Here is a 19221-nt window from a genome sequence, read left to right on the forward strand (position 1 = left end):
TAATAAATTCTATTTATAGCAGATTGCTCAAATTAAAAGGGAAAGGTTTTAAACTATTGTGACATTGAAAGCATCACGCCAGCGTGTTATTTTCGGCCCACCTCAAGGGAAACTGTTTTCTGGGCCACTTTTAAATTGCTGTCGCACGAAGTTTCCGACGGCAACCGAAGGCATCAAGCTTCAGCACGTTGTGCCCACCTCCGCTCATCTCCATTCCTTAACACACAACACCAGGTCTGCACACACACACACACACACACACACACACGCACTGTGTGTTTGTGTGCGAGAGAGACAGAGAGAGCGAGACAGAGAGCGAGAGAGAGAGAGAGAGAAAGAAGGAGGCAGAAAGAGGCGTGAGAGAGCAGGAAGCAGCCAAAGCTGACAAACGCAACTTAAGAGTCCGAAGACATCTGCCAGGACAGAAGGATGCCGCTGGCCACTAACAGCTAAATTTTATTTTTAAAACACTTATTGCACTTTTGATATCTGGGGAGTCATACAGCTTACACAGGCAGTTAAACCAGAAGTGACTCCGCCTGGACTTTTAGTTGGACATCTGCGCGCTTTGGCTGTGGAGGTGACAGGCTGGATGCCATGGACCCGCTGCTGCCCGCAGACACGGAGGTGATGGAGCGAGAGGCAGACAAGGATTCGAGGAGGAAGATCCAGTTCTCCGTGCCTTCCTCGGTGCCCACCCAGCTGGACCCGGGACAGGTGGAGATGGTGAGAATGGGAGAAGGTGATGTGTGTGCATGTGTGGACAGAGGAAGCAAACTCAGGTCACATGCCCAGCTGTGTGAGGATCAGCTGTTTTCTCCCCTTTTGTTTACCCTAAAACTACCTAAATATGTAAACACTACTTTTACGGTGAGACGTTCAAGTGCGGCGTGTCAGTTACAGTTCTATGGAGTTTTTAGGAAAGTAGCCTACAAAATAATGGCAAAAAGTCTGAACCATGTTTGCCTACAACTTTATCATTACTTGTGAGTGCTCTCCTGCGCCATCTGAGTTTGACAGACAGTTACATAACCAGTCTAGCACGACTTTGTTAGTCTGTGGGCAGCAGGGTATGGGCAGCACTGGGATTAAGTTGAGCTGTGCAGCCTTAGTTTTTGTAGCCAGTAAAAATGATGAGGCATCTGTGCCCTTTAAATGGAGTGGAGGAGGAGAAAGTGAGAGATAAAGCACTGTAATAATATTAAAAAAGATTCTCACGTCTCAAAATTTAGAATCTCTCATTATGGGAAGGAGGTGGTGAGTGTATTATGTAAAATAAAGGATAAATCAGGTGTATGAAGCTTATGCTGATCCACCCCAAAGAAAAAAAAAACAGCAAAACATGCTGCTGTGGATAAACAGGAATGGTGTAGCCATGCAAAGCAGTTACTCAATCTGGCAGTGACAACAGCATATATAGGTTATCAATGTAACACTAATAAATGGCCTGTTATGTTGATCCACTCGTTAGACTTTTATAACAGCAGGCTGCTCCATATAGGGACAGTTCTATGGAGAGCAGGTGCTGTGTCCAAAATTTTTTGAGGATTTGACAGATTTCACAGGGCATCTGTTTGGAAAGCTAGTTTTAAGCTGGAATGTAAAAATAAATAAATCAATAATATCTTGGGACTCAAATATTTCTTACACATCTGTTGTTTACAGCCCAATTTGCAGTCTCCAGGGTGTTGGTCTACTTTCTTTATCCTTTCTTGATTCTTTGATTTCATTTTCTAAGCATATTCCCTCAGAAACAATTATCACAATTGTTCTTGGTTACCATTCTCTGGCAAATTATCTGTGGATGGTTCACATTACTAATGATTTCCACAGTCTTCAATTAGTATGATACTTTCCCTCAGAAACGTCACCTCTTGCTCATTGACAGCTTTATGTGGAAACATGCCAAGTCAGTTTTTTTCATAAGATGCTCTGGCAATGTGCCAGTTACAGACAGACAAAAATGACTACAAATCCTTCATCATGTATATGATCGTGCTAAAATCAGCAGCACTTCTTGGAAAAGCACGTGAAAGTTTATATGGTTCATACACAGTAATATGTCTTATGCCTTATAGGCATACCCTGATTGGTAATTTGTGGAAAAAAAGAGTGTCATGTGATCACCTGTTGCTGACAAATCATAGTTGAACTAAATCAGCAGGCAATTTCAGGAATTTCTTCAACATTGCAGAATAAAAGCAATGCAGCTGAGGGGAAAACATTCAGTCAGCTGCAAAATAAGTTTTAGAGCACATCCTTTTGGCAGGCTGCATGAAAATTCATAACCCCGTCTGTTTTTCCTTCCTTTCCCATTAGTGCAGTCTGCCATGCTGGAGATTAGAAAAACTGTCTAATGGTCATGGCATGTGGGGTGAAGTTGCCGCTTTAAGTGCAAAGAAGGTCATTTTCCTCCTCAAACAGTCTGTGAGGTTTGGTCAGTGGTCTATCAGCCTTTTGTTGTCCCGGTGATAGACTGACTCTGCTGCCCATTCCCATAGACAGTGACTGAAACCTGTGGGAATTTAAATGGGACAAGCCAACAGAAGCCTGTAAGGGGTATATACTAAGGTCAGCCAAGAGTTTGTATACAGCTTTTGCAAGATACAGCCAGAACATTAACAGTGAAGCAGCAAGTAGCAGCAAATAACAGATAATACTAGAGACAAATGGAATGGAAAATACTGAGTTGGGAAGGACAACAAGGAGGGAAAAGGAGAAAGATAACTGACAGAAGGCAAGTAGGAAAAAGGAGACGGTCACTGGAGCAGAGGACTGATTAAAACCAGAGATTAGCTGTGGATGACTGAGGCCTGAATCAAGGGCAAGGAGAACTAATGCCAAGAACAAATTTTCACCACAGCACGGCTAAGCTCTAAAGTTCAATATTATCTTACTTAAACACAACACATACTGAATCCTGGCCAGTGACTATATTCACTGGAAAACAAAAGGTAAAATGACAGAAGTGAGTTTGATTGAATGCGCTGTGGGGAAATCAAGCTCTACACAGGATTATTCACAGAACAGATTGAAAGCATTGTACGAATAAAACAAAGGATTTATTCCTTTGCCGTTGTTAATTGTTTAGTGGACAGGTTATTCAAATATAAATGATTCTTTAGTGCACTTCACCCACCCAGTGATGTCACTGTGCATTACAAACACCCAGATTAATGCACTGAAGTTGAATGTTAGGTAACCATGATGGTCTTTCTGTCTAATAAAAATGAGGTTGTGGATTAATATTTAATATATTGAGGTCCTGTACTGCTTAAATTCTTCTTTCTAACATTGCCAGTGATACTACATCATGACTGCAGGTGCACTATTTCTAATTTAGCTGGATAAATGTGAAACAAGTAAAAAACTGCATATGTATGCTCCCATTTAGCTCTTTCAAAAGCAAAACTAACAAATCCAGTCTTCTTAAATAATACAGTTGCTCTCCACAGAGCTACCACTTATATTTACATATATTTCAGACACGCACAAGGACCTGTCTACAATGTTAACAAAACACTTAGAAAAGGTCACTGTCTGAAAAAGCTCTCAGAGGGGTACATATGTGCTTTGGTTGTTTGATTGCATGCTTTTTGTCTGAGAGAAGTGTGTGTGTGTGTGTGTGTGTGTGTGTGTGTGTGTGTGTGTGTGTGTGTGTGTGTGAAACTGCTCATCTTTCCTGGGTTTCCACATTTAAATTTTCACATTGACGCATTTTTAACCTCTAATTGGATCCTTATAATTCATATTTAAATTTGTTTCCCCACAGTGGCAGCGTATTTCATTCTAGCGTGTGAATGATGAATATGGATGAATTTAGCATACAGAGGGAGGTGGGAGCAGCTAAGAGTTACTCCAAAGTGAAAAAGTGCCCACACATTTCATGCCTACACTCTGAGTCGTGATTGGCTTGGCAGCCACTCTTATCTCACAACAACCGTAATGTGTTACAAAACAGAGTGATGGCTCTATTGTACTTTTATTGTAAACCAGAGGAAGATATTTTATTCTTTATTTAATGTGAATACTAAAAGGCTGGTGTAGCGTGGACTTAAATGGTACAAGATAGATGAAAGAAACATTTTCACTGTTGTGCATTTCTGCTAAAAAAAAAAAGCTGAATTTTGGCCTCGTGTGGCCATGTGAGCTCAGAAATAACCAGCTATTTTCTATTGGTTCCCATATATCCAATATCTGCAGTCTTGATTGTTTAAGTCTTCTCTGACAAATGTCAACATGAAATCATGTTTTGCACATACTGTTTGTTAATCTTATATCCTCTACACAACTCTAAATTAACTATATGTTGCTGTTTTATATAATGTGGGGCAGTTTAGTTACTAACAATATTTTTTTCTATACAGTGATAATGTGGCTGTGTTTTTAACTACTTACTTACTTTACACAGCAGAAATGTCATAACAAGAAACAGAATTCTATAAGCTGAGCAACTGGAAAATGTATTGAGGACAAATTTTATAGTCAGTCTTTGTTATGCAACAGTTTTGTCAGGAGATACTGATCAGAGATGCCGAAGTTACATTTCTTAAGTTACATAACCACTGCTTTCTATGACTAACTCTGCTTCACACATAGAATGCAGGAAGATGATGAATCTGCAGAAATTAGATAGAGAGTGTGTGTTTTTGAGCCCACAGTGTGTGTGACCTGAGTGTAGACATCAACTTCTGTTCAACAGCAACAGAAAAATACAACATTAGTAGCTGCAATAACACTTACATAAACCCTGCTTTATATTCATTTAACTGCAGTGATTAAAAAATTCAATATTGCAGAGAAATGATTTTGAAGGGCATGAAATACTAAAACACCAATATTTAAACCTCAAAGCCCACTGGCATCAATCAGTGAAAGCAAGAGACCTATTGTTTTGCAATATGATGTTAGAGTGTTTACAAGGGTTTAAGCAGAAGTCAGCATGCATCTCATGGTATAATAACAGTGGACTAAAGAATTGGGACATCTAAATGATTGCGACCAAGTGTTGAGAATATGCAGTAAAATATTAGACAATTCTGAGCAATCCAACTGCAATCTATGAGAAGATGTAATCTTTTGAGTCTGGACAACAATAAAAAAATAATCCTCAGCAAACATCACTTCAAGACTGACCAGCTGCACAGCTCTAGCATTATATACAGCAACCATTTACACTTTGCTCATTGTTTTTAGAGATAGGGTGATATGCATGTACTTTCTCACAAAGCATTGTTTGACACAAGCTGCGTCTCTCTCTCCCTCTCTCTCTCTCTTTGCTAAGATTCGACGTCGGAGGCCGACACCAGCCACACTCTTCAGACTGACAGATCAACCGTCACCAGAGGAAGACAGTGGCCCTCACCAGGTAGATCAGCTTGTGTGCAGTACTTAGGATACCACCAAGAAAACTTGACTTGAGCAAATGAGTTTTCCTTTTAATTACATAAACAGCAATTTACTACACATTTATTTGTGATTTTAAGACTTTGATGGTGTAGGGTATTTTGTCGAACTCCACTGATACACTCCACTAAGTACATATTATAATGTGTATATATACAATATGATTGTTATCAGTAAACCATAATTGGAATGTTTACGTCTACAGTGGGTTCTGGGGGAAAATGGAGCATTGAGACCCAAATTGGTTCACATGTCAACCTACCAGCCACCCTCACTTAAGGGTAAGTACTCAGCCTGGAGTGGGTTTGTGTTTCATGTGTTTTCATTTATGTAACCGATGACATGAAATGAAAGAATTTGGGAGACCTAATTTTCCAGTGGCAGCTGTAATGTGGTCTGTATCTGTTTATAACATGTGGGTATCCAAAAATCACAGTGAGAGATGTGTGTCTCAGTGTGCGTAGGTATGTGTCTGAATGGTGTGTGGTATGTGAGATTAGGAGCAGAGACAGCTGTGGGTCTGCCCTGGATTATCCTGGATTATAGGATGGGCACACATCTGCAACATGGTCTCACACATATATACACACACACACACACACACACACTGGTATATACACTCAGTCGCACAAATACAAACACACACATTACTGTTTGGTATGAATGCTGTATATAATATTATGAATATTTATCGTATTTTTTGTGGGGTTTTTGGATTGGATGAGTGTGGTTGCTCTTGATGCCTGCAGTGCTTTACTGAAGTGTTATTGGTATGCTATGTAACATTTTACATCATTAAACATAGTTATTAATTTATTCAGCATTAATTTCATAAGTGACAGGACAAGATATCATCAACCACAAATGATTAAATCCTAAATTAAAAAAACTAAAAAAACCTGAATGAGCCTACTTAAAATGTGATCTTATAATCATCTATGAAAAAATCTACAAAACATAAGTAATTTGTATTTACCTAACCACCATCCATCTATCCCTTAAACTGTGCTCCTTTGTTTTATATATTAATTTGTATTTTCAGCTGTCCAGAGGATGGCACAGGCCCACTTCTCCTCCCTAGACATGACCTCTGTGGACAAAGAGGAGCCCTCCTCAGGGGAGGAGGAGGAGCATGGTGAGATAAAAAGCCAACAGAAAGGCTTAGCTACAGGTGGGTAGGACAAGAATGTCATTCATATGTTTCCATTTCACATACATGGATCAAGTGCCAATCCACATAGACATACATATTGCTTGCACTTTCAAAATCATTTTCTTGTCAGATCTAAGAGAAGAAAGCAAATTGTTCAGGGACCAGTGTGCTCCATCAGACATTTCAGCAGCAAGTACTGAGCTCAGCCTTCACTGCAGAGCTGAAGAGGAGGAGGCCAAAGACCGGCAGGAGGGAAAGCAAGAATGACAAAAGAAGATTGCTGGACGGAGAGTGAATGTCAGTGTAGAACAAATGTGTGTGTGCTTGCATGGGTGTATTAAATGGGTTTATGAGCATATGCATGCATGCCACAAAAAAGTTGACCATGTAAAAGAGAGATAGAGCAATGAAAACATGTGTTAAGGAGGGTCAGAAAGGGAGCCAGCTTTAAATTCTTATCAGCCAAGGACACTGAAAGAAACACGAGAACCGCTAAGATTTGCAGTATTTTCGCTTGCAATTCTTTTCCCACAAAGTTATCCATGTGTGAAGAATAAGACTCAGAATAATTGCACATCTTGTCCAGGGCATTTTGCTACATTGGTGCTAAACAATACACCTCAAGAACAATCAGAAATAGCAAAATACAAATTTGACCTCAATTTAATGCAAGGAGTCAATTAATATTTATTGTTTTCTGGTATATCTCAGGTAGGCAAAGGAAACTGCTGGGGCAGTTAAAATAATTAATAATAATTATATAATAATTATAATTATTATAATAATAATAATGTAGACCGTTGCATGCAAGGTCAATGACTTCAGAGGAAGATGGATTATAGATGACCTGAGGGTAGTCACACATTAAAGCATATCAGACTAATCCAACTAATCATGTTAATGCTGCACAGGTTTTATATGAACAGGCTTTCTTGTAACATGGTGATGCATCAGCTGTTGGAGGGAGCTGAAACAAGAGCTATATTTTCAAAACAATATTTGTAATGAGCATGAAGGTCCATACTTGACCATGTATATGAATTATGTTTTATGTTGCTAATAAAATAGTCAACTTGTGGTGTTGTGTTGTTTGACAGAGAATTAATGCACGGGGTTGTACAGAATTTGGATGTTTCTTACAAGAAGATTAGCACAAAATAATGGCAGTTTACTTCCATACATTTAATGTGATTTATGGTTAACCTAGTTAGAAAACATAAAAGGAAACTGTATTCATTGTGTGCTCCTCTGCTATCCTATACCTAAAAACTATATTGCAGAGCTAAGATAAATTTGTTGGGAGAAAGTCTGGGAACTGATACTGATTGACCCTGAGGTCTTTGATTATTTCAGAGAAAATATTGACAACAAGTGTTCAATAGGTCTCATATTTTCAGTTTTATGTCTAAAATGATCATAACACTGATCATCCATCCATCCATTTTCTATACCCGCTTTTTCCTGAACCAGGGTCACGGGGATCTGCTGGAGCCTATCCCAGCTCTCTCTCGGGTAGAAGACAGGGGTACACCCTGGACAGGTCATAATACTGATCACACAGCAAATATTAAGATGAACCCATGGATCTCAAATCATAAGTGATCATAGATTATGAATTTCACTGTGCTTCCCCCTGTGCTTACTTTAGTTTCAATGTTACATTAAGTTATGGAATTGCAATCGTAAGTGATCTTAAAATATTTCCTAATCCTACTTTATGCAAAGTTAACATGGTTTATAGTGGTATACACAGTACACCCATAAGAGTAACAGAAAATAATTTACCTGAGAGAGAAGAAGAGAAGTAACTGTATAAATATTTAAATTTTTACAAAAACTGACACAGTTGAATCATCGCTCCACACCCTCTCCTCTGGAGGCACTGTGTAAACTTCCAGGCGGCTCATTAAGTGTCAACACAGGGAGCTTTTCCTCAGGAGACGCATAGTAGAAACTCTCCCACAGATCTCCAAGGAGCAGGAGGTGGCCACCGGGCTGCAGGAGTGTCCCAATATTGCTCAGTGCCTTTTTGTAGGTAGCCACATCAGGGCAAGCAGCCTCCAGGCAGTAGCTGGTCACCAGACAGTCTGCCCCTGCTGAAGGAATGGCACCTGGAGCTATAGGTTGTGGGAGGAGCACATCAATGGGGAGAATGTCTGTGATGGCCTTTCGCAGCTTTGCAGCTTTCTCTGTCCATGCTGAAGGTCTAGAAGATACAATATCAGTAAACCAAACCTGTTACAAAAATGAGTCAGGTAATGTCCCACACAGGATCACACATTAAACCAGTTTGTGTTGGCACAAAACTTAGCATTGCTCCATCATGGCTGCCTTAATCTTTCCACATGATAAAGTAGTAGTTGACATTTTGGGAAATATGCTTATTTGCTTTCAAGCTGAGAGTGTGATAACAAGATTCATCATACTCTATGAATACTCTGTGAATCTTCATCCAGCAGCCAGTTATTTTTCCCCATGCAAGTTAATGCAAAACTAAGCCAAGTGACTGATAATGATAAGTTTATATATACTCAGCTTTAAGAGTAGTAATAATCTTCTCATCTCAGCTATATTACTACTACTACTAATAGTAATAATAACAATAATATAAATATGATATTTGACAAACAAAAAAAAACAAAAAATTGAAAAATCTTTAAACTTCAAACACAGTTGAAATGTAGTGGACTGTACCCTCGTCCCTCCAGCTTGCACACGTGCTGCAGGTATGGTGTCCAGTCCAGACTGGAACTTCCCTCATCCTGGACCCATCGTCTCAGCTCCTGCCGATTGGCTTCCAGGAAGTCTGTGAGGATCACCTTGTTGAAAACCTCACAGCCACTCATCACCTGGTACAAGGTGGGACCTGATCCTGTGTCCACCAGCAGCTCTCCATTAATATCTCCTGGAGAAAGATGGAGGAGAAGAAGGAGAGACGCATTAAAATGAACTAATCAAATTTAATGTTCTGAAAGGAGCCTTTAGAGGCAAATAGCATTTTTAATAATAGAAAAATCAAATCTCTAGATTTAGTTTATATTTTATACAGTTGTCCCTTTAATTCAGCCTGACACAGTTGGTATGTTTGGAAACCATCAGGTCTGGATTTGAAGAAAAAACAGATCTTTGGGTTCAATCTGTGTTTGGAGTCCCCTGAGGCCTCTTAAAGACGTTGACAATCAGTATGTTAAAATCAGGTGAAAGACAAACACTCTGCTTCCTTTAAAGTTACAGGTGGGAAGAATAAGTGAGTAATTATTTTCAAATCAAGAGCAACAGAAATATTTCATTTCAATAAAAGTCAAAGTGTTGGTGTGAAATTACACACATATTGAAACTGATCACTATATTTTCTTTAAAGATTTAAATTCAGTGGTAAAATCTAGTTTATATGATTTATTGCCCTGTTTCGTTACCTTCAGTCAACACTCAGTGAAAACATGAGATTGTCCCCAACACAAAGCTGTCTGTATTTTCAAAGTTAAGCAGTGGAACATGGAAGGATCACATTCCTTGTGATGGTTTGCCATAGCTGCTACTTCATGCTCTGTCTTCTTTTCTTCCATTCTCATTTGGCTTTGTGGGTCTTCTGTTTGATGGTCAGTGTTCAGTTGCACCACTGCCTCCCTGGTTGCCTTATATACAGTGTATTTACTGTCATGTTCTCTCTGTGAATGTGAGGGGCTTCCCTGGATAGTCAGGCTTCCTCCTATAGTCCATAGTCATGCAGGTTGGGTTTATGTTAATTAGTGGCTTTATTGTTTTATAATAATGTTAAAAAATTGGCAGATAACTTTGTTGCAGGTGTTTGAACAAGGTGTCCTCTTTGTGATTTCCTCAGGCTGTACTTGTTAGTTAATGCTGTGTTTGTGTTGGATCAGGCTGGGCTGTAGAGCTGGGAACTCTGTGAATGTGTATTACTGCGTTTTCCTTTGAGGGTTTTTCTTTTATTCTTGACAACTGGTTAGATTAGACTCCTTTTGGTTCAAATCTGTACAGGTCTGGGATTATTTACTATGATTTTGTATTTCTTATGTGTTGTTTGTCACCTGTATACCCAAAGATTTCTCATAGATTTCCATTAAAAATATTCAAACTTCTTATAGACTCTGTGAATTTTATTATGTTATTTCTTTACTTCTGGACTTAACTGAGAAATAAAACCATGAGTTTATATCAGTATAGTGTTTGATATAAGAAAACATCATGAAAATAACTATTGTTTTAGTACGCTTTCTTTATTCATATTATCACATGAAAGAACAGTCGACTCATGAGGGCCTGAATATTACACATATTAATGAACAGTACATGAAAATATACTGTTTATAAAATGTATGAAAACAGTTATATTAAGATCTTGTATGGTATTTTTTAAAATTTAAGCTTTACATTTTTGGTGCTAGTGGTTGTGTTTGACATTATAATATGTTATACTTCGTATAGATCTTCACTCTAACCTCTAATAAACTATATCAATCATTTTTTTATCCTTTCGTTCTTTTTTGCCTTTACAAAAACTGACGCAGTTGAATCATCACTCCACGTCCTCTCCTCTGGCCCCGCTGTGTAAACTTCCAGGCTGATCAGGGTGTAGCCAGCCTCCTTCAAACTAGCACAAATCTGGGCCTCATTAAGCGTCAGCACAGGGAGCTTTTCCTCAGGAGACGCATAGTAGAAACTCTCTTGTAAATCTCCAAGGAGCAGGAGGTGGCCACCGGGCTGCAGGAGTGTCCCAATATTGCTCAGTGCCTTTTTGTAGGTAGCCACATCAGGGCAAGCAGCCTCCAGGCAGTAGCTGGTCACCAGGCAGTCTGCCCCTGCTGAAGGAATGGCACCTGGAGCTATAGGTTGTGGGAGGAGCACATCAATGGGGAGAATGTCTGTGATGGCCTTTCGCAGCTTTGCAGCTTTCTCTGTCCATGCTGAAGGTCTAGAAGATACAATATCAGTAAACCAAACCTGTTACAAAAATGAGTCAGGTAATGTCCCACACAGGATCACACATTAAACCAGTTTGTGTTGGCACAAAACTTAGCATTGCTCCATCATGGCTGCCTTAATCTTTCCACATGATAAAGTAGTAGTTGACATTTTGGGAAATATGCTTATTTGCTTTCAAGCTGAGAGTGTGATAACAAGATTCATCATACTCTATGAATACTCTGTGAATCTTCATCCAGCAGCCAGTTATTTTTCCCCATGCAAGTTAATGCAAAACTAAGCCAAGTGACTGATAATGATAAGTTTATATATACTCAGCTTTAAGAGTAGTAATAATCTTCTCATCTCAGCTATATTACTACTACTACTAATAGTAATAATAACAATAATATAAATATGATATTTGACAAACAAAAAAAAACAAAAAATTGAAAAATCTTTAAACTTCAAACACAGTTGAAATGTAGTGGACTGTACCCTCGTCCCTCCAGCTTGCACACGTGCTGCAGGTATGGTGTCCAGTCCAGACTGGAACTTCCCTCATCCTGGACCCATCGTCTCAGCTCCTGCCGATTGGCTTCCAGGAAGTCTGTGAGGATCACCTTGTTGAAAACCTCACAGCCACTCATCACCTGGTACAAGGTGGGACCTGATCCTATGTCCACCAGCAGCTCTCCATTAATATCTCCTGGAGAAAGATGGAGGAGAAGAAGGAGAGACGCATTAAAATGAACTAATCAAATTTAATGTTCTGAAAGGAGCCTTTAGAGGCAAATAACATTTTTAATAATAGAAAAATCAAATCTCTAGATTTAGTTAATATTTTATACATTTGTCCCTTTAATTCAGCCTGACTTAGTTGGTATGTTTGGAAACCATCAGGTCTGGATTTGAAGAAAACTAGAACTTCAGGTTCAACCTGTGTTTGGAGTCACCTGAGGCCTCTTAGAAAAAAGATGACAATCAGTATGTTAAAATCAGGGGAACAACAATCAGTTTGCTTCTATAGAAGTTACAGGTGGGAAGAATAAGTAAGTAATTATTTTCAAATCAAGAGCAACAGAAATATTTGATTTCAGTAAAAGTCAGACAGTTGGTGTGAAATTACACACATATTGAAACTGATCACTATATTTTCTTTAAAAATTTAAATTCAGTGGTAAAACCTAGTTTATATGATTTATTGCCCTGTTTTGTTACCTTGAGCAAATGCTCGATGATAGCATGACAGTACCCATGGCAAATAGCTTTGATTTCCATCAAGCTTAACCAGTGGATCAAAGTTATACTGTAGATATGATGCAGGATCAAATCTCTGGCAATGAGCCTCCTTCATTACTTCTTCATTTACTGTCTTCTTTTCTTCCATTCTCACTTCTGTTTGATGGTCAGTGTTCAGGTGCCCGACTGCTCCTCAGCTGCCTTGTGTACCTGTGTAAGTTACGTCCATTAAAAAAGCGAAGAAATAATCACAGAGTGATTGATGAAGTTTCCTCAGAGAGTTCTTTACTCAAATGTATCTGCAAAAATATAACAATGTACAAATATATATGTCCAAAGAAGATGAATGTTGAAAGAGACTACATGACACAATGCAGTCGACATACCTGAAAAAGGGCGTCAGAAGGATTGATGATGTTTCCTCAGAGTTCTTTACTCAATTGAGGGAAATACCTGCTTCATATGAATTGTCCTCACTGCTGAATGGGGTGGAGTCAGCAGCAATGCAATGTAGACCTGAAGGAGCACTTTGTAGTGGTTAATGGTCGTCACACCCTTGTTTTTCTTTTTCTTTTTTACAAATCTTTCCAACACATTTACATAGACATAAAAATTCAATACATTTCTGATGTTTTATAAGTTAATGCTGGAGTAACTCATATAGTTTTAAGGACCATTATAAATTTGACATTTATCATTGTAGAATGTTTTTAGCTCCATCACAGTTTTTTTTTAACTTTGACCAAACAATGAATCAAATTTCAGGATTTATGACAGAATATTAATGCATTTTCTTTTCACACTCTTTCTAATAAAATGAATGTAGTCTTGACATTCAATTAACAGAAAATCTCACACGAACATTTTTCCATTAAACAGTTTCCATGAAGTTGACACTGCACATCTTCTATAAGTTTGTACTTAAGCAGGTGTCAATAATGGCAGTTCAAATATAACCAACAGTCTATATTCACATGGCTACAGTCCATATTGTTTATTGGCCACTTCAGCAGTCAATAAACAATATCCTGCCATTCTCTCTCTTAAGTCATAAAGAAAGTAGGAATCACTTTCCTACTTTCTTTATGAAAACTCTGCAAAATGTCCATGTTATGGTATAAAACAGATTTTTGAAGATGAAATTACTTTACACGTCAACCTACCAGCAGCCCTGGTTTAGGGCTAAACGGTCAGACTTGAATGTGTATTAGACTTCAATCTACAAACAACCGTCGCTTAGGGGTAAATACACAACCTCGAGTGTGTGTCACCCACCCTTGCTTAAAGGGTAAGTGCTCAGTCTTGAGAGTGTTTGTGTTCTGTATGTGTTAAATAACAGATGACATCAAATAATAGAATGGCAATAATCCTCCACAAAAGTCTTCTGGTTTTATATGACAGACATTCTGTAATAGTAAAGGATGATCTGCTGGGAATAGCAGAGATCATGGATTGGTATGGGTTATTTAATGGGCCTACTGAGTCAGGGAACCCCTAGGGCAGAAAACCATGGAGTAACTGTTAATCTTTCTGTTGGAAAGTAAAAATGAAAACTAGAAAATGATTGCCAAAAAGGCAAAATGTCAAAAAGCCAAACGAGACAAAGTTGCAAAACTATATCAAGTGACTAAAATGAAACAGAAAACTTCACCAGAAATGCAGCTGCAGTGTAATTCTCTACATTAAAGATTAGCTGTAAAACATAGAAGAACCAATGTTCTCTGTGTATTCCACCATGAGCCTATATCTACAGTATAAACTGGTTTTCATGGCTAAGTTAAATTTACTCTATTGAGATAGTCTGAGCAACAGTATTGATTTGCACTGGGAGCAAGTTGTCCAAGTAGCCTTTCTGTGTGGAGTTTGCATGTTCTGTTCGTACCTGTGTAGGGTTTCTCCCACAATCCAAAGTCATGCAGGCTGGGGTTACTGTAGGCTCAGTGGTGGCTCTGAATCGCCTGTAGATATGAATGTTAGTGTTTGTCTCTATGTGTCAGCCCAGTGATAGACTGGTGATCTGTTAAGGGTGTACCTCTCCATCAGCTGGGATTGTCAAACCCCTCTGTGACATTGGATGTTCCGTAATGAGCAGGAAATGATGAATGAATAGAAGGAGGATGTCCAAGTACTGCCACCCAGTGTTCAACAGTTCTCATTGCACAATTATAGTCTCAGTTTCATGTCACAAATGATCATTTAAATAAGATTAACATAGTAAATATTAAGATCCCCTGTTAAAGGCAGCTATGGGGCTGGCAGCCTCCAGGCAGAAGATGGACACAAGACAGTCTGCCCCTGCTGAAGGAATGACACCGGGTTCCATAGGATCTGGGCGGTCCACATCAATGGGGAGGATGTCTGTGATGGCCTTTCTTAAGGTTGCAGCTTTCTCTGTCCATACTGAAGGTCTGTTATGTACAATATTAATAAATCACACAATTACACAAAAACAGTATAACAATATAGTGGTCTGGTGGTGTTGTGCATTAGGGAATTAGTCTGTAGGGCTGTACAAAATGTGCATGTTCCTTAGAAGAAGATTACCACAAAACAATGGCATTTTTGTTCTATGCATTTACTGTCATTTATAGCTTGTAAAGTTAAAAAACATGAAAAAACTACTATTCAATGTGCATTCCTCTGTGATCCTCTCTATAGTATAAACCCTGTTGCAGGGCTAAACTGAATTAAATTTGCTGGGAGAAAGTCTAGGCACCAATAGTGACCTGCTCTAAGGTGTTTGATTATTTCAGAGAAAGATGGCCAAGTACTGACACCCAGTGTTCACCGTGTCTCATTGCACAGTCATATTCTCAGTTTCATCAGCATCTAAAATGATCTGATTTCATAGCAAATAATAAGATGAATTCATGTTATTGAATGGGCCTCCTGGACATAGGCCCAGGGGCCTAAGGGGTCAAGGGACAAAAACCATCACCGTAATATCAACTGCAGTGTAATTCCCTACATTAAAGATTAGCTAGAATACATAGAAGAATCAATGTTCTCAGTGTATTCCACTGTGAGCCTACATCTACAGTATAAACTGGTTTTCATGGCTAAGCTAAATTTAATCTCTTGAGGAAGTCTGAGCAACAATATTGATCTGCACTGGGGTGATATTTTCAGAGTAGCCTCATTGTAAAACCAGTCTGGTCCTGAATCTTGTTTGTTCCTTGGTTCTTTCTGTTTGATTATTGAGTTTACATACATATAATGTTTGAGATCATAAAACACCATGAAATAAGTATTGTTTTAGCGTTACTTCTTTATTCACACTAGGACATATGACAAAACACAACAGGCACCTTATGAGGCACTGAATAATATACCTTTTAATGAATAGTATATGAAAATATGTAGTCTAGAAACTGACTGGAAACAGCTATGTTAATATTTTGTATGATCTCTTAAAATATTGAAGCATTTTGCTCCAATGTTTGAACTGTAGCAGGTAATAAAACTGGATAATACATTTAACAATGATTGATCCTTTGTCAACAACGGTGAATTTTAAAGTACCAATTCAGGAAAGATATTTACTGTGTGAATAAAATAAATAATAAATAAAAGGAATCATTTCATACACATGATTTTTGCCCATTTCTTTTTTCATGAGAATTTGTGTGAAATTTGTAAAATAAAAGAAAATCACAATCCAGAGCAATTTGGCACTGAAAAAAACAAACAAAAGACTACACATCTGTGTATTATTGTCAGCATCAACAATAATCCAGTTTTAATTTGTGCTAAACTATGTTTAATCCATAATATTGTATATACTGTATATATTCCTCCACTTTCACCTTTAATAAGCTTGTTAATCACCTTTGCCTTTTTTTAGCTTTTAGTTCTTTTTTGCTTTTACAAAAAACACCCCAGTCACGTCATCAACCCCGACCCTCATGTCCTGAGGCAGTGTGTAAACTTCCAGCCTTATCAGGGTGTAGCCTTTCTCCTTCAAACTATGACAAACCTGGGCCTGATTCAGTGGGACCACAGGGATCTTCACCCCAGGACCCCCAAGGTAAAAACTCTCCTCTAGCGCTCCGATGAGCAGGAGGTGGCCACCAGGGCGCAGGAGTGTCCCAATATGGCCCAGTGCCCTGGTGAAGGCAGGCAGGTCAGGGCTAACACTCTCCAGGCAGAAGGTGGACACCAAGCAGTCTGCCCCTGCTGAAGGAAGGGCACATGGATCCATAGGCTGTGGGCAGTGCACATCAATGGGGAGGATGTGTGTGATGGCCTTTCTTAACTTTGCAGCTTTCTCTGTCCATGCTGAAGGTCTGTTGGATACAATATTAATAAATCACACAATTACAGAAAAACAGCCATGTAAAAACAGCCTTTCATTTTAAATCAGTTTGTGTTTGCACACATTGGAGCATTGCTCCATGATGACTGCCCCCATTTTTCCACATGTCAAAGTAATAGTTTGACATTTTGGGAAATATTTTCTTTCAAGCTGAAAGTGTGATGAGAGAATACAACAGCCAGTAATTTTTCCCTGTGCTGCTTTATGCAACCCTTAACTAACTGGCTTATAATGGTTCATATATATACTCTACAGCTTTAAGAGTAGTTTAAATCTTCTCATCTACATATAATAATATTAATAATAATAATGACACTTGGTATAATGTTAATCAAACTTTTTAAAAAAATCTTTAAACTTCAAACACAGTTGAAATGTAGTAGACTGTACCCTCGTCCCTCCAGCTTGCACACGTGCTGCAGGTATGGTGTCCAGTCCAGACTGGAACTTCCCTCATCCTGGACCCATCGTCTCAGCTCCTGCCGATTGGCTTCCAGGAAGTCTGTGAGGATCACCTTGTTGAAAACCTCACAGCCACTCATCACCTGGTACAAGGTGGGACCTGATCCTATGTCCACCAGCAGCTCTCCATTAATATCTCCTGGAGAAAGAGGGAGGAGAAGAAGGAGAGACTCTTTAGATTTTAGTAATCAAATCAAATATTTTGAAACTTGAACGGAATATTTGGATCCAAACCACATTTTTTTTAACATGAAATACAAAAATGATTGATTTATTATATATTTTAAAACGTTATCCCTTAATTCAGCCTGACTTAGTTGGTATGTTTGGAAACTATCAGGTCTGGATTTTAAGAAAAATCTGATCTTCTGGTTCAATCTGTGTTTGGAGTCACCCAAGGTCTCTTAGAAAGAAGAAGACAATCAGTAGGAGGTGAAATTAGGTAAAAGACAAACACTTTGCTTCCATGAAAGTCACAGTCAATCTGTTTCCTTACCTTCAGTGAATGCTCGATGAAGGCATGATAGTTTCCATGGTACAATGCTGTCTTTTCGTTCAAAATCAGCCCGGGGTGGAGTGTAGTTATACTGTAGGTACGCTGCAGGATCAAATCTCTGGTAGTGGGCTGCCATGGCCTTTATTCCATTCTCTGTTTCCTTTTCTTCCATTCTCACTTGGCTTTGTGGATCTTCTGTTTGATGGTCAGTGTTCAGGTGCACCACTGCCCCTCCAGCTGCCTTATATACCTGTGTTGTGGGTGTGTCTTTATGTGTGTGTCTGTGCTTTGGGCGACTCTTGAATTTCATGGGCAGAGATAGTGATCCTGTTTTTGTACATGTTGCTCCCTGATAGCATTTGTTATGTTCACTTCGCCTGGCCTGAGGCACTGATACCATCAGATCAGGGGGCTTCCTCCAACACTAGACCCACTAATGTACTCCTCACATGGCTTCCAGCTACCTCTCAGAGGACCTCCCTATCTCCACAATCATTCTAAAGGGCCTTTTCCACTCAACGGAAGACCAGGTTTGTTTCATGCAACGCTGTCTGAAACACACAGGTCTATCTCTAAGACAAACTGGCTTGTCTCTGTCGGGCAATTTACTCTGTTGATGTTTGGTGGCTGAGAGTTGGGGAATAGCAAAAAAAAAAATGTTATTGACAAATATACATATCTCCTCATTTTACTGCATAATCCATGTTATGGTTATTCCTATAGGGCTTTTAACCACTGCAGCCAGCTGACAAAAGAAAGAATATTTTGTTTTATAAAATAGGGTAGATAAAAATGAATTTATGGGTAATGAAAATATTATTCAACTTACTTTTTTCATCTAACAAATCCTTTCCTGTGAAGGAGTCCTGCTGCACTATTTATATTGTATTTATTTCATGCATAGGTAAAACATGTTAGACGCATATGAAAAAAATATATAAACAACATCATATTTCACTATCTTGTCTAAAATAAGGTAAAAGGTTGCATAGACACACACACACGCACACAGTATAGTTAGTGGATTAGTGGGGCCAGGACCAAGGTATAGGTCAGTTCCTTCCCCTGAGTCAGATGGACAGATAAATGAGCAAAGAGGAGGAGGAATACAGAAGAACAGATAAAGGGCAAAAGTGGACAACAGAAAAAAGAACAGGACGGATATAATGAAATAATACACCTTTAGCCAGAGCTACAGAAGCCAATTTAGTTATCTGTGGTCCC

General features: G+C 38.8%; 4 protein-coding genes across 5 annotated transcripts; 1 reads left to right on the forward strand and 3 right to left on the reverse strand.

The window, feature by feature from the left end:
- The first annotated feature begins 376 nt into the window (after nt 1-376).
- Nucleotides 377-7531, forward strand: LOC113135612 (protein phosphatase 1 regulatory subunit 1B-like). Of its 2 annotated transcripts, none has more exons than XM_026315788.1 (5): nt 377-726; nt 5285-5368; nt 5612-5687; nt 6449-6577; nt 6690-7531. In XM_026315788.1, exons 1-5 carry the CDS (start codon nt 598-600, stop codon nt 6824-6826), a joined length of 555 nt encoding a protein of 184 aa, XP_026171573.1. In that variant the 5' UTR covers nt 377-597; the 3' UTR covers nt 6827-7531. The 2 variants fall into 2 exon arrangements, with proteins under 2 accessions (XP_026171573.1, XP_026171574.1); XM_026315789.1 differs by having other exon boundaries at nt 377-717.
- Nucleotides 7532-8410: 879 nt separating this feature from the next.
- Nucleotides 8411-10641, reverse strand: LOC113135796 (phenylethanolamine N-methyltransferase-like). The gene is made up of 3 exons (XM_026316089.1): nt 10617-10641; nt 9254-9464; nt 8411-8765 (listed from the first exon to the last, which is right to left on the reverse strand). Exons 1-3 carry the CDS (start codon nt 10639-10641, stop codon nt 8411-8413), a joined length of 591 nt encoding a protein of 196 aa, XP_026171874.1.
- Nucleotides 10642-10847: 206 nt separating this feature from the next.
- Nucleotides 10848-14728, reverse strand: LOC113135669 (phenylethanolamine N-methyltransferase-like). The gene is made up of 5 exons (XM_026315871.1): nt 14607-14728; nt 13111-13240; nt 12704-12934; nt 11981-12191; nt 10848-11492 (listed from the first exon to the last, which is right to left on the reverse strand). Exons 3-5 carry the CDS (start codon nt 12870-12872, stop codon nt 11039-11041), a joined length of 834 nt encoding a protein of 277 aa, XP_026171656.1. The 5' UTR covers nt 12873-12934; nt 13111-13240; nt 14607-14728; the 3' UTR covers nt 10848-11038.
- Nucleotides 14729-16571: 1843 nt separating this feature from the next.
- LOC113135861 (phenylethanolamine N-methyltransferase-like) lies at nt 16572-18169 on the reverse strand. Its single transcript, XM_026316179.1, has 3 exons — nt 17998-18169; nt 17430-17640; nt 16572-17010 (listed from the first exon to the last, which is right to left on the reverse strand). Exons 1-3 carry the CDS (start codon nt 18167-18169, stop codon nt 16572-16574), a joined length of 822 nt encoding a protein of 273 aa, XP_026171964.1.
- Between the last annotated feature and the right edge of the window lie 1052 nt (nt 18170-19221).

This window comes from Mastacembelus armatus, chromosome 19 (genome assembly GCF_900324485.2).
Source record: "Mastacembelus armatus chromosome 19, fMasArm1.2, whole genome shotgun sequence".
In the NCBI taxonomy this organism is placed as follows: domain Eukaryota; kingdom Metazoa; phylum Chordata; class Actinopteri; order Synbranchiformes; family Mastacembelidae; genus Mastacembelus; species Mastacembelus armatus.

Coding starts and splice junctions, on each gene's coding strand:
- LOC113135796 (XM_026316089.1), bottom strand. CDS start 10,641: ATGGAAATCTATGAGAAATCTTTGG. Junction 9,465..10,616: donor AATCTATGAGAAATCTTTGG/GTATACAGGTGA, acceptor ATCTTTCTCCAG/GAGATATTAATGGAGAGCTG. Junction 8,766..9,253: donor TGCAAGCTGGAGGGACGAGG/GTACAGTCCACT, acceptor TGTATCTTCTAG/ACCTTCAGCATGGACAGAGA.
- LOC113135861 (XM_026316179.1), bottom strand. CDS start 18,169: ATGGAAGAAAAGGAAACAGAGAATGGAATAAAGGCCATGGCAGCCCAC. Junction 17,641..17,997: donor TCATCGAGCATTCACTGAAG/GTAAGGAAACAG, acceptor CTCTTTCTCCAG/GAGATATTAATGGAGAGCTG. Junction 17,011..17,429: donor TGCAAGCTGGAGGGACGAGG/GTACAGTCTACT, acceptor TGTATCCAACAG/ACCTTCAGCATGGACAGAGA.
- LOC113135669 (XM_026315871.1), bottom strand. CDS start 12,872: ATGGAAGAAAAGAAGACAGTAAATGAAGAAGTAATGAAGGAGGCTCAT. Junction 12,192..12,703: donor TCATCGAGCATTTGCTCAAG/GTAACAAAACAG, acceptor ATCTTTCTCCAG/GAGATATTAATGGAGAGCTG. Junction 11,493..11,980: donor TGCAAGCTGGAGGGACGAGG/GTACAGTCCACT, acceptor TGTATCTTCTAG/ACCTTCAGCATGGACAGAGA.
- LOC113135612 (XM_026315788.1), top strand. CDS start 598: ATGGACCCGCTGCTGCCCGCAGACACGGAGGTGATGGAGCGAGAGGCA. Junction 5,369..5,611: donor AAGACAGTGGCCCTCACCAG/GTAGATCAGCTT, acceptor TTACGTCTACAG/TGGGTTCTGGGGGAAAATGG. Junction 5,688..6,448: donor CCAGCCACCCTCACTTAAGG/GTAAGTACTCAG, acceptor TTGTATTTTCAG/CTGTCCAGAGGATGGCACAG.